General features: G+C 51.1%; 1 protein-coding gene across 2 annotated transcripts; it reads left to right on the forward strand.

The window, feature by feature from the left end:
• Window positions 1–840: 840 nt before the first annotated feature.
• Window positions 841–12,472, forward strand: CD2 (CD2 molecule). Of its 2 annotated transcripts, none has more exons than XM_054691094.1 (5): window positions 841–960; window positions 1,096–1,398; window positions 5,868–6,122; window positions 8,763–8,885; window positions 11,701–12,472. In XM_054691094.1, exons 1-5 carry the CDS (start codon window positions 900–902, stop codon window positions 12,006–12,008), a joined length of 1,050 nt encoding a protein of 349 aa, XP_054547069.1. In that variant the 5' UTR covers window positions 841–899; the 3' UTR covers window positions 12,009–12,472. The 2 variants fall into 2 exon arrangements, with proteins under 2 accessions (XP_054547069.1, XP_037354907.1); XM_037499010.1 differs by having other exon boundaries at window positions 11,716–12,472.
• Window positions 12,473–13,392: the final 920 nt, after the last annotated feature.

A 13,392-nucleotide genomic window follows, 5' to 3' on the forward strand; every position in this document is an offset into this window, starting at 1 on the left:
TGGGATGTCTTGTGTGCCTGGCTACATAGTTCTGTTTTTCATCCTGTATACGCGTTTCTCTCTCCTTGCCTCCCTCAAGCCTCTGTCTCTCTTTCTCTGTTCCTCTGCGTAGCCATCTCTTGCATTCGCCATATTAAACGTTTTAGAATCATTTGTTCTAGTTGTTTACTACGATTTCGTTGTCTCCACACATGTTTATTTGTTTTGGAGCAAGTTTCTATTCACCTGACTCTGAATTTCAATAGACTGATGAAGGATGGCAGTTACATAAGATCTGGGGATTTTAAGCATTTACAGCTGAGGCTCAATTTATATTTGTCTTTTTTTTACAACAAAAACAATTTTAGAACATTAAAAACACCTTTTGGGAACGAGCATAATGACTTCACAGGAAGGCATTTTCCAATATTTGCAGCTACAGGATAAATATTTGCATGTTGCTACCCACGAGGGAACATTTACCTGCATTTCTAGGTGATCTTGTGAGATGCAGCCTGCAGGGTGGGGAGAAGATGGGCTGTGTGTTGCATTTGGTTCCTCATTCACTCAAGGGTGGTCCTGAGTGACTTTATTTAGCCGCTCAGTTCCTCTTTTCTTCAATGGGGTTAAGACCCACCCGTTATGATAGTAAAATGTGATAAGAAAACACACTCTTAAACATACCTGCACAGAAAAGAGCCCATCAGCAGGCTTGGTTTGAGTGTGCCAATGTGTGTGTGTGCCTGTGCGTGTGTGTGCCTGTGTGTGTGCCTGTGTGTGTGTGTGTGCATGTATGCCTGTGTGTAACTGTAAAAAAAAGAGAGACACGTGGTTCAGCTCTCCGGGGGTGGATCCCATCCGTCTCAGTTCAGTTCCTTTTGCCAGAAGAGCTCAGAATCACAAGGAAACGAACCCCAAAGATGAGTCTTGCTTACAAAATCTTAGCCAGCTTCCTTCTGATTTGCTGCTTCTCCCTCAAAGGTAAGTCGGTGTGAAGATCTCACGGTCAACTTTGGACACTTCTTGGGAGACCTGAAGTGAGCGGGAGGGCCAAGATGGTCACAGCCTTCCTTGGCAGGGCCTCTCGAGACCTCAGTGACTGTCTTGCTTTTTCAGGTGCAGGTGCAGGGACTGACGTCGTTGTCAAGTGGGGTGCCCTGGATCGTGTCTTCCACCTGGAAATTAAATTTAACACCAGTGACACTGTAGACAACATTCGCTGGAAGATACCTGGAAATATTGTTCAATTCAAAAAAAGCATCAAGCAGCCCCAGACAGAGGGACCATACAAAGTGTTTGAAGATGGAACTCTGGAAATTAAACGTTTGGCGAGAAGCCATAGTGGTCATTACTTGGTTGAAATATTTGATGCACAGGGAAAAGGGCTGCATCGTGAAACCTATGAGTTGAAGGTTTTAGGTAAGTCTTTTTTCCCTAAGTTTCTCCATCTCAACAGGGGTGCCATTTAGCAAGCTGGGGAATAATATTTATGGAATGCTCCTGGCCCTGATTTCAGCCCTGGGGGAGCCCCCAAGCACAGTGAATGCTTCCCTCCTGGCTCACTGGCAATTCCTGTGATCCCAAGGGAGGGATTGAATCACCCACGTAGAAACACACCCTTGGTAGCCCCTCAAGCCTGTCTGCCCCAAACTCTCTCTTCACTGGCTAAAGAGGTATGGGGTGGAGGCTGGATTAAGGTGGCTTTAGTCAGGGGAAGGACAGAGGAAAAAGGAGGTGCTCATTCAAGGGGGAATGATGAGGGGGTGAGTTAGGTACGGGGCAGGGGGGGAAGACTGGCTGGAGAACAAGGGGTCTCCTATCTAAGGAGACAATTTCTAGCCAGGGTGCTGGAAGGAGTCATTAGTAAAATGGCAGAAAGTGCTGGGAATAATGAATTTAGGTTGAACAGTCCTTGTTTCTCCACATCAGAGTAATGGAAGGTAGGAGAGAATATTTGCAGATATGGGTAGAAAACATACAAGGTGTGGCTTTGTCTGGTGTCACACAAGGCCCTGAAGGACAGGGGTGGACATTGAAGATGGGGGCGAAAAAACTGGTCAGGAGCCTGCTCTAGTCAAGTCAGGTGGGAGGCTGTGTTGTGATTCTTAGCCCTGGTTGAATCAACTGAGATGCTGTTAAAATTTAGTGGTGCCTAAGTCTCTTCCGGGGCCAACAGAATCCAAATATCTTAGCGTGGCCCGGGGATCAGCAGGGGTGAGGGCTCCCCGGGTGACTGCACCGAGCAGCCGGAGTTAATGGCCGACGGCCCCTGTAACTGGGAAGGGTGAGTTCACCAAGGGCCATGTGTGAAGAGCAGGGAAGATGGCTGCGTGCCCCAGGAGGGAAGAGAAAGTGGGATTGAATTGACAGGACTCTAGCCTGGGGTGCTCAGAAGTGAGAAGAGGAAGGTCACTGGGCCTGGGGAGGAACACAGCAGCCCAGCCTGGGCCTGGGCCAGAGACTCAGCAAGCAAACACACGCTTCCGCGCTCACACAGGAAATGTCACCTTCCCTGCAGATCCGGGTTGCCCCCCTACCTCTCTTCAGCAGTTGGCTGGCAGCAGCCTGCCCCAACACCCCAGGTGTCAGCTCCCTGCTAGTGACACCCTCCTCCTGAGGCCCTGAATGGTGACACCCTCATCCTGAGTCCCTGAATGGGGAGCACCTTCCAGAATGGGGCGGGACTGAGGATGGAGCCTGTGGGGTCTGTTCTGATGGGGGCCTGGGAACCCCAGACCTCACCAGTCTTGCCTGTGGGTCACCAGGATCCTGGGTGCAACATGGCCCCAGGTTGCATCTCCTTTGGAGTTACAGTGATGACAATGGCCAGCAACTAGCGGCCAGGTGCTTGGCTCACGCGATCTCATGTAAGGTTCCTGGCAATCCAGAGAGTCAGTGGCTCTTTTATCTATCAGGAATCTATCCCTCATTATCTATCAGGAATCGAAACAATTTCCCAAAGTGTTCCCTCTGCATGAGTGAAGTCAGGATCCAAAGCCAGGGTGGTTTTTTTTTTTTTTTAGCAAAGAGGCCCCATTTTTTTTCTCCCAAATATCCTTCTTGAATTATAATTCACCTGCCATAAAATCCACCCATTTAACGTGTACAATTCAGTGGCTTTTAGTCATTCATGGAGTTGTGCCATCGACACTAATCATTAATTTTAGAGCACTGTCCCCAAAATACAGCTCACACTCTTTGGCCAAGAGGCAGCGATGTCTCTGTGGCATAACAGTCACCACACTCGGGGTGTGTGTGTGTGTGTGTGTGTGTGTGTGTGAGAGAGAGAGAGAGAGCATATGCGTGAGTGTGTGTGTGAGCGTGTGTGAATGTCATATAGCATTTTAACTCCATCTGTGTTCTGGTCACCATTCCTACCCACATGGCCTTGGGCAAATGCTCCAGTCGCTCGGAGGGTGAATGTCACGGTTAATATGTCTTGGGGATAGGTGTGGGGACCAGGCTTCGGCAAGAAAACCGAGCCAAGTCCTTTTCCCACATCTCCTAAGTAAGGGAGCTGTTGCCTCTGGCTGAGAAGGCAGTGGAAGACCCCTTAAAAGCAGGTGTCAGCAGAGGCGTTAATCCCAGCAGCCAGAAGCAAAGAGCTTTCGCCTTCGGGAGGCGCCCCCGCCGTCCAGCTGCTCCTAGGGAGGGCTTGTGGAGGGGACAGGCGTGAGGACAGGGGCTGCCCACGCTGTGAGTGAAACAACTAACTCCAGGGGAGGAGTGAAAAGTCCCCAGCAGTGTCTAATTTATTATTTCAGGGAAGAATACTTACTTAAAGAGCTGATGGAGGTGTGTATTGATTGATTCATAAAAGAAAGCATTTTATAACAGATCAGGAACGAAAAAAGACCAGCTCCAAAATCATACAATCCGGTTGTACGTTCTAAAATATTTTAAAGAGAACACCTGGTATTGATATACTGTAAAGCACCAATAATTTTTATTTCTGGAGAGTGAAACTGCAAGATATTTTTAATCTTAAGGCACTTGTGTGTATTTTATGATGGAACATTCAGCGTTAGAAAAGAGGGTGTTTCCATTTGAAAAGATGGGTAAATGCCTGGGCCTGACCCCTCGACAGCGACCCTCACTGACCCTGCCTGGCTCAGGTGATGTCTGTCCTTCCTGCTGCACCTGATCACACGGAACTCTGGTGTTCCAGCACGTTCTGTCCACTTGAGTAAAAGAAAGAAGAAACAGGAGGTTGTACAGCTGGGAAGTGGCAGCACTAGGGTTTGGACCCGGCCTTTCTGCTGCTAAGGGCAGGCCCTTTTCTCTTATGACACAGCCTTTGACTATAATCACATCAGGAAGGGGGAGGAGTTCATGGTCATGAGTGCAAATGTCACCTATATTATTAGTACCTAACACTTGCCCAGGGCGTGTTAGGCCAGGGCGTCCCTGTGGCCAGAAAGGGCAAGTTTTTCTTTTTCTTTTTTCTAAAATGGAAATTTTTTTTGTAATATTTTATGATGTAACATTACATATAACATTAAATAAATTCCAGCCCCCATCATAAAGCAATATCTGTATATATTACGTTATATTCACCACAGAAAGTCCAATTCTATCCTTCACCATGCAATTGTCCCCTTTTTACCTTATTTACCTCTTCTCCCTTTCCTTTGGTCTCATAATCTAAATGTTTTATTTAATTCATTTGTTTATCTCTTTATATGCCATATATGAGTGAAATCTTATGGCATTTGTTTTTCTCCCTCTGACTTATTTCATTAAACATAATACCTTTAGGTCCATCCATGCTATTGAAAATAACAGAATCTCGCCTTTTTCAGGGCTGAGTAGTATTCCCACACTGTATATGTGTGAGTGTGTGTGTGTGTTTGTGTGTGTATCGCACATCTTTCTCCAATCATCTTTGATGGGCACTCAGGTTGGGCATGTGTTTTATCATCCTCTGTCAAGTGAGGTCCACTGAGCACAGTGGCTTTGAGAGAGGAAGAGGCTGGTGCTTCCTCCTCTGGAGCTTAAGCAGCCCACCTGTTCCCCTTTTCCAGGACCCGGCCATGGGTGGGGAAGGTGGGCATTCTCTTGTGACCAAGCGCCCAGGTCACACAGGTAATGATGCCTCCAAGGTAAGACTCCTAGCTGCTCTTGAAGCAATGCCCCTCAAGTCCCGAGGCTGGGACACGTCAGGTATGGTAACCGTCTCGTGTCTGCATGCTGCTGAACTTGGACTCCAGAAAGGGGCTCCTCTTCTGATCTGCCATTTATTAGTGGGGACCCCTAGACTACCTGTTTTACCTCTCAGAGGCTTGGGCATTTCATCTACAAAACAGGAAGAAAAACATCAGCCTTTCTGTTAAGATTAAATGATGTCATATATATGAAAACATTTTAAGGTATAAAAAATCCCATAAACATTTCATATACTTTTTTACTGATATATCTGTGAACTTTATTAGAAGTAGATTTGTTCTGAATGTGCTATATAAATAAAATTAAAATGATTTTTGAAAATAACTAGGGGTCTTTGAAATGGGGCCCTGGTCCCAGCCATCGAATTCCCCCTCTTTATTTTTTTTTAAAGATTTATTTATTTATGCATACAAGAGCTGGGGTACAGGGCAGAGGTGTAGGGGAAGGGAGGGGTGAGAAGATTCACTAGAGACAGAGCAGGAACAGAACAGGCGGATCTACTGAAATACACTGCTGAGGGGAGCAGCGGGGAGACAGGAGAGGTCTGCTGCGCCATGTGGGTATCTCCCTGGCTGGGGATTGAACAAGTTGCAGTGATTGGTGATAGGTTCATAGTGCTGAGACTTAACCCCTTGAGCCACCAGGGAGGCTCATTCCCCCTCTTTAAACAGGTATGTCTGTTAAATCAGAAATTATGAATTGCATCTTCATTTTCTTTTCAGAGGCAGTCTCAAAACCTGACATCACCTGGCATTGTGAGAACAAAACTCTGATCTGTAATCTAGTGAATGGAACTCACGCGGCGTTAACACTGAAAAAGAACGAAATCTACGTCAAAAATGGTACTATAGGGACCATGAGCATTGGGTACGAATGGAAGAACCATAGCCAGGAGACCACCATCTTCAACTGCACAGCGAGCAACAATGCCAGCTCAGAGGACAGTATAATGGAAATTGTTACAGGCGATTGCCCAGGTGCGTGGCCCCACTGGGGAGAAACATCCCAAGTTCACCTCACGGGCACAGCTTGCCAGGCCCACACCAGAGTGCGGGGGCTGGGCTGGAAGGCTGTCTTGCCCAGGATGAGAGCGGAAACCCATCTGCTCCTCCCGGACTCCTGCAAGGGAAGCCTGGAGCACAGGGAGGGGGCATCTGTGCTCACTCACCTTGGGGGTCTTCCTGTGAGCACAGCGTACACTCAGGCAATTAAAAAAATGATCTCTGGGAGAAAGACTTGCCAGACTGAAGAAGTGGAAGTTGCTGTCAAGGTTATCTCAGGCAAACACCCATTTCCCAGGGAGACAAACTGACTTGGCCGAGGTCCTCGGTGAGCCAGTGGCCATGACTGTGCTCATGGTGGAGAAGGGAGGCAAAACAGACGGCTTTCTGGAGGAGGGTGGCCAGCCTCTCCTATCAAAGGCAAAGACAGAAAGGGTCATAGAAAGCTTGGCAGTGCAGGGCCTGGGGTGAGGAAGATCTCGGGGTCCGGGGGAGGGGCCCCGGCCATAATGGGGGCCGTTCCCTTGCTTCGAAGTGGACAGGAAGCATGGATCCAGCACCAGACAGTCCTGAGACTCCAAAGTGTAAGCTCTTCCCTGCTGTTCCAGCTTGTCACGGCCCCGGGTGCAATTTTCAAGAGGCAGCCAAGTGTTGTGCTTAAGCTCTGGGCTGGAAGCCAGGGGCCTGGGCTTCGAGTTTGTCCAGACTTAGCAGTTTGACCTTGACAAGGTTCCTTCCTCTTTCTGGACTTCAGCCTCCTAATCCTGAGAGTCTATGTGTCTGATACTCTGATTTTATTTCCAGCCCCGCTGAAGGCTAACTAAGCACAAAAAGTTGCTGTTTGCCCAGAGACCTTGAGTTTGTACAGAGACTAGTGGCTGGCCAGTGACCCCAGGAAGCATCCCTGGGCTGATGTGGTCATAAATGAGGGTTTTATTTTATTTTATTTTTTTAAAGATTTATTTATGCATACAAGAGCTGTGGTGCAGGCCAGAGATGTGGTAGGTGAGAGGATTCACCAGAGACAGAGTGGGGAGCAGAACAGGTGGATCTACTGAAATACACTGCTGAGGGGAGCAGCAGGCAAGACAGGAGAGGTCTGCTGCACACCACGTGGGTCAGCTCCCTGGCTGGGGATCGAACTCATGCTGCAGTGGCTGCGGACAGCTTCATAGTGCTGCATCTCAACCCCTTGCGCCACCAGGGAGGCCTATAAGTGAGGATTTTATAGCACTTGAATTAGTTATCAGGACAAATTACCTCACATTGAGGTGATTTAAAACCACAAGGACTTGCTGTTTCAGAGTTTCTGTGAACTGCAACTCTGAGGGTGACTTAGTGGTTCTGGCTCCGTATCTTTCATGAAGCTGCAGGAAGGACGCTGGCAGGGGCTGCACCCTTGGTGACCACATCCAGGCTCCATGGGGGGGATGCACAGCCAAGCCCACCCAGGGGACATTGGGCTCCCTCACAAGATGGCAGCTAGCCCCCCTTGGAGACAGCCCAGGGAGAGCAAACACGAGTGTCCAAGACAAAAGCCATGGTCTGTTTGTGACTTAATCTCAGAGGTGCCATCCCATCACCCCCGCTATATCCTACTCATTAGCAGCAACTCAATATGTCCAGCCCACATTCAACCAGAAAGGAGTGTTTGGCTGGAGAAGGGTGACCTGGTGACGCCATGCTGGGCTCGGCTCAGCTTCCAGAAGGCCAAGCTCCCTGACCCCTGCCCCACTTGCTGTTAACTCATAAAGGGCAGATAGACGCACATTTGCCAGGAAATAGCACCCAGAAACACCAGTGCAGAGAGCTCTTGAAGACCAAGACCTCGCCTTTGAGTGTCATTTTACATTTGACAAAGCACCTTCACCTCCATCAATGGCTCGACTTCCAACTGCCACCCTGTGGCGTGTGTTCCATTATCTCTTGCAAAGAAACGAACAGGCTCAGAGAGGTGGAGTAACTTGCTAAAGGTCACACAGCTGCTGCACAGAAAAGCCAAGACTAGAATCCATCTCCCTTAATGCTGAGTCATTGTTGTCTCATTGTGTGACAGTGACTGGGGGGCTGGCTGCTGAAGGTCAAGTTCTCCTCTGAGGCTCACGCACGTATCTGAGCTGGTATCACACGCTGCAGAAAACCCGGGAGGGGGCACGACTCTGAGGGCAGGGGTCTGGACTGGACAAGTGAAATGTTTTTCCTGAGTCTTTGGAATCTAAAAGGGTAAGAAAGTAAAATTCTGATTGGAGGGAACTGGACAGACAGTGCAGAAACAGGGAGACAGAGGCTGATAGAGGGAAATACTCTGGAACAGACACTAGGCCCTTGGGCAACTCAACCCCCTTCTCTGCACTAGATTGTATCTAAACTTCTCAGATGTAGGCTTCTGTGATGTTCTCCTCGGTGGAGGCCGGGGGCAGGGCCTTGGCCCATGAAGCAGCAGGTGCCCTCGCAGGGCCTGACACAATTCATCACCTCCCACGAGCCTGGCCTTTATGAGGCTGAAAGTTTCCTTTAGCTCCTTAGAGCTCAACACAGAAGGCAGGAACCCCACCAGAGCAAACTCGCAGGCGCTGGGCCAGGACCCTTTCCAGCTCATTTCTGCTTTTCTTACAGTGAAACGTGTGGACATTTATCTCATCATCGGCATCTGCGGGGGAGGCATCCTCTTGCTGGTCTTTGTGGTGTTGGTCATAATCTACATCAGCAAGAGGAGAAAACGAAACAGTAGGAGAGATGGTAAGACACCCCCCTCCCCCGCCCCCCAGACCCTCCTAGTTCCACGGCAGCCGGGGACAAAGTTCCCACTGAAACAACTCGGGATGGAGAGACTTGGTCTGGAAAGAGAATCGTGGAGCCTGGTAGTTTCCGAATGCTGGGGTGTAACCGGTGGTTACAGTTTGTTCCATTTTGTGGTTAGCATGCTTTTTGAAAAACAAATTTTTAGTGGTGATGCTGTGGGGGCTTGAGAAGCTGAATCCAGGTTGCCTCGTTGGAACCCACCACCTGTGATGACGAAGGTCAGGCTGTGTAGACATATTCTGAATGAGCTGTGCACCCCTACATGGGTAGGAAGAGGCGCCCCAACCCTGTTTCTAAGGTGGCTCCAGAGAAGGTGGCCAAGGTGTGCCGGGGCCAAGCAAACAGGAGCACAGGTGAAGGTTCAGGGTGCAGGGACTCACAGCAACACACTTGTTTAGACCCCTGAGTTGAAACCACCTTCCCAGCTTGCTGTTCAGGGGGGCTGTGTGAGGGCTGGGAGTGTTTCTTCCTTCAATCAGGCCTGATGAGGACCCATCCAAAGTGCAAAGGTTCTGCTCGTCGCCTGGGGCATGCAGGCTGTCCCAGGAGTGTGTGCAGAGACTGACCCACTACTCGCTCCACGGCCACTGGGACGGGGGTCCAGCAAGGCTGTCCAGCCATCAGAGGACAGGGAGCCAGGCAGGCAGGCTCCTTGGGGTCTGTCCAGTGTCACATTCTCAGCAGGACTGGCTCCCCTCACTCTGCATCTCTCCCGAGAGCGAGCCCACATCTGTGCCAGCCGTCCCCGGCACCCAAACAGGGACTTGGGCTGAACCACCGCGGCAGTGGCGGCCTGGGCCACCTTCAGATTCGTTTCCTTTACATTGTACTTTTTCCTGGGGTCTTCCTCAGGCCACGCGGCCCTGCACCCCACACAGCCCCTGCTTTCACTTCTGCCTCGCCCACACGCTGCCCCACTCAACAGAACTGCTTGCCGAGTCCTGTAGGCAGATGTGGCTTCCTCACCCCTTGCCTGAGCAGCCTGTTCTCGGTCCCCCTCCCACTGCCAAAGCCCTTTCTCCGTCACCCAATGGCCAAAGGCCCCAGCACTAGCACCCCTGCTTATACCCTGCTGGAATGACCCACATGACTAGTTCACCTTGACAAAGCGGTTGCTTGAACCAGATTCGAATCTCTCTGCTTCATATTCACTCATTCCCTTGCGCAACCATTTGCATCATCCTAGGAGCCTTAGACATGAGGAAATTTAAGTCCACTTGGCGCCAAGGCCTGTGGTCACAGGCTGAGTGAGGACGAGGGTGAGATAAGCAGGAGGCAGGGTGCTAAGTTGAAGGAGAGCCGCACCCTCGGGTCACTCCTGGCCTTGCACACCCCGAGGCCTGGGCTCTGCTTCCACTTTGTGTCCTGGCCTTGGAGACAGGCAAGGGGGCCGACACCGGGCCTGGGGGGCGTGTTCTGCAGTGGCTGAGGCTGTGGGCGTAAGCGTGCAGGGGCGGCGCCTGCTCTGACCGGAGGCTGCACCACACGCCAAGGCCCCCACGTCCGGGCAGGCCTCAGCCCCTGGCCACATCCTACTCCTCCTCCTAGAGCTCACGGGGCCTGCGCCGTTCTGGGGGTACTGGGACTCTTAGCAGGACTGACACTGTGATTTGCAGTCCTGGTTTGTCTCACTCACTCGACGTTAGGCTCCTGATGTGTCTGAGCCTCGGCCATGGCACCTTCCCCTAGAGGATGGAGAAGAAATGTTTGCAGAGCAAGTGAACAAAACATGGCATAACAGTCCTGCAACAGGTGGCCTGCCCTGGCTTGCTACACGGGGGAGCACACGGGACTCCCACTGTCCCCTGGCTGGGAATCGAGCCAGGTCAAAGTCCTCCAGGGTCCTCCTGGGCATGACCTCAGGGCCCTAGAGATGGGCAGAGGGTTTTCCCTCTCTGTGCTCTGCAACTTGTGTGCTTTTGAGCGCCGCCTCTCACTTGCCAAAGCCCTGTCATCTGATTTGGAGTCTGCACACTCGTGGCTGCCTGAGGCCTGGATTTCTAGTAGTCAGACTCTGAACAGTCACAGGCTGAGGGGCAGAGAAGCCGAACTCTGCTCCTTCAGGTGCACATCACACAGAGGGGCCGCTCAGTCACCAGGACCCTCCCGCGCCCAGCTCCTCAGGGCAGGTGCAGGCGGCCTTGGGCTCAGGGACTGCTGTTTCGAACCGTAGCCCAAGGAGGCCAAGGGCCCCGCAGGGCCTCCAGTCTATAGCAGCTGAGCATCTCACAGATTTCCTGTGTGATCTTCAAACAGCAATGTTAAAAACCGACTCCACTGTGTATCGAGCACCTGTCTTCACACTACAGCCACACAATCCCGGGGGTGACAGGAGGATTTCAGCAGAATGGGGTGTGAGGAGGATCTAACGGAGAAAGCTGTCTTGGGGGAGAAGTTACTCAGGCTTCTGTGGCTACCCAGAGCCCATTATACCATGCTCACTGCCAGGGCTTGGTTGCTAGGAAAGCAAGGGTGGGCCTTATGGTGTGGGGGGGGCGGCCCAGGGGTGGGCACCCATGGTGTGGGGGGGCGGCCCAGGCTCAGGGTCCTCTGGCTGCCCGAGTTCTCTGAAGCCCAGGCTGTCCTTTGCTCTGGTGATCGTTTCTGTCTCCCCCATAAGGCCTGAAACCTTCAGAGAATCGAGGTGGCCTCTGCTTCCTCTTTCTCACCCCCAGCAGCTAGCCTGGCAGGTGGGAGGTACCCCAATAAATAGTTGCATTGATCTTATCTTACCAAGTTGAACTCTTCAAAGGTTCTATTTTTGTAGAAGAGGAGGAGAGAAGAGAGCCCAGAGTAACTGCCAAGGATGGGGGCCCGATGCCCCACCAGATTCCAGGCTCAGCATCTCCAAATCCAGCTTTGCTGCAACCTCCTCCGCCGGCTCGTCGTTCCCAGGCGGCGGGTCTCCGCCCCCCACCTCCTGGCCCCCGAGGCCAGCACCAGCAGCAGAAGAGGCCCCTGCCTCACCCGGGTGCTCAAGGTCCCCAGCAGAAAGGCCCTCCCCTGCCCAGACCTCGGGTTTGCCCGAAACCTCCCCACGGAGCTGCAGACAACTTCTAAATCTGCTCCTGACGAGGCTGTCCCTTCCCTCTAATTGAAAGTGATGGAAACTGCGTTCCCACAGCAGGCTCTGTGGGATGCCTCCACCCCAGGTGTGCACACCTGCACTTCCGTGAGGTAGCGTGCTCTGCGAGTACATTACCTCCCCAGCTCACGGGCCACAGCCAGCCACATTTGCACAGCTAACTCAGCCACGTGATCTAACATCTGGAGCGTCTCTTCGTAAATCTCCCTTGCACCAAAAAGGGACAGCAGTGCAAGTTCATTCCTTGGACGAGGGTGATGGAGCGCAAGTCCTGGTGAGATCCTTGCTTCTCACTGAGGTCAAGCCCAGATGTGAGCATCTGGTAGTCTCTATTCCCGTGTCTCTTGGCACAGCCCACCTGGTGGGCATAGCCCACCACTCTTGGGTTTCTTATATGTCTGGTGGACACTGGCCCACCCTCTGGTGAACAGAAGTGAATAAAGGCTTTAACTTCACCCTGTTGTCTACTCATTGTAGAAAGGAGCTCAGCGGAACGAGAAACAGGCTTCTTAGGGTTACAGCAGCAGCAAATTTGGTGACCCCAATTCACCCAAGCCATCTTAATCCCCACCAAGACACCAGAATCTGCTCCCCAGGTCTCAGCTGCAAACTTGACCCCATTTCTTATTTGCCAGTTTCTATGATGAGTGACATTTCTATGAAAAACGTCAATGAAAGTCACCAAAAACATAATCATCAGGGTCTTGCTTCTGTGACTGCAGACACGGTCACAAAGATCTGTGGTGTCATCCTTGAGAAGAGGGGGGTCCATTAATAGTGGAGGTGCCAGGCACCTGTCAGACAATACACAAGGGCAGGAGAAGATACAGCTCAGTTGATTCAACTCCTCAGTGTGTTAACAGACCACTGCGAAAAGGTCAGAATCCCTGCCTGCTTAGCCGCCATGCTCAGTGTACTTCAGGGGGAGTAGGGGAAAAAACAGTTTTCGGTTAAGGTTATAAGACAATAGATTGTGAGTACACACCTGCTTTGAAATGTGGGTGCCATGTTTGTGGTCCGTCCGCCCGCCTTCTCCTAGCTTCTTAGACTTGCTAACCCTTGTCAAGCTTCAGCAGGAAGCTCTGAGGTCTAAACCACAAAATCTATGTGCATTTAGAACTTCCTGTGAGAACGTGCTAAGGCTTGAATTGCTTTTTCCTCTGAACCTGAGGGTCTATTGTTTAGCACCCAGAGTTACTTATTAAGGATAGTGATGAATGAGACTCATGGTCTCCTGAAATCCAAACACAAAATCCAACCAAGCAACACTCATTGCAAGACCTACCTCCCAGGAGGTCTTAGCACTGGCTCTTTCTTATTCCTCATGGCAGTTCTGACTGAGCCCATCATTTCTCCAGC

The sequence above is a fragment of the Talpa occidentalis genome, unplaced genomic scaffold (assembly GCF_014898055.3).
Source record: "Talpa occidentalis isolate TD23 unplaced genomic scaffold, MPIMG_talOcc4v2.1 talOcc4.9, whole genome shotgun sequence".
Taxonomy (NCBI): Eukaryota; Metazoa; Chordata; class Mammalia; order Eulipotyphla; family Talpidae; genus Talpa; species Talpa occidentalis.

Bases quoted from the DNA above. Each gene is read 5' to 3' on its own strand.
- CD2 (XM_054691094.1), top strand. From the start codon at position 900: ATGAGTCTTGCTTACAAAATCTTAGCCAGCTTCCTTCTGATTTGCTGC. The intron at 961-1,095 runs GTAAGTCGGTGT...TTGCTTTTTCAG, and splicing joins TTGCTGCTTCTCCCTCAAAG to GTGCAGGTGCAGGGACTGAC. The intron at 6,123-8,762 runs GTGCGTGGCCCC...CTTTTCTTACAG, and splicing joins TGTTACAGGCGATTGCCCAG to TGAAACGTGTGGACATTTAT.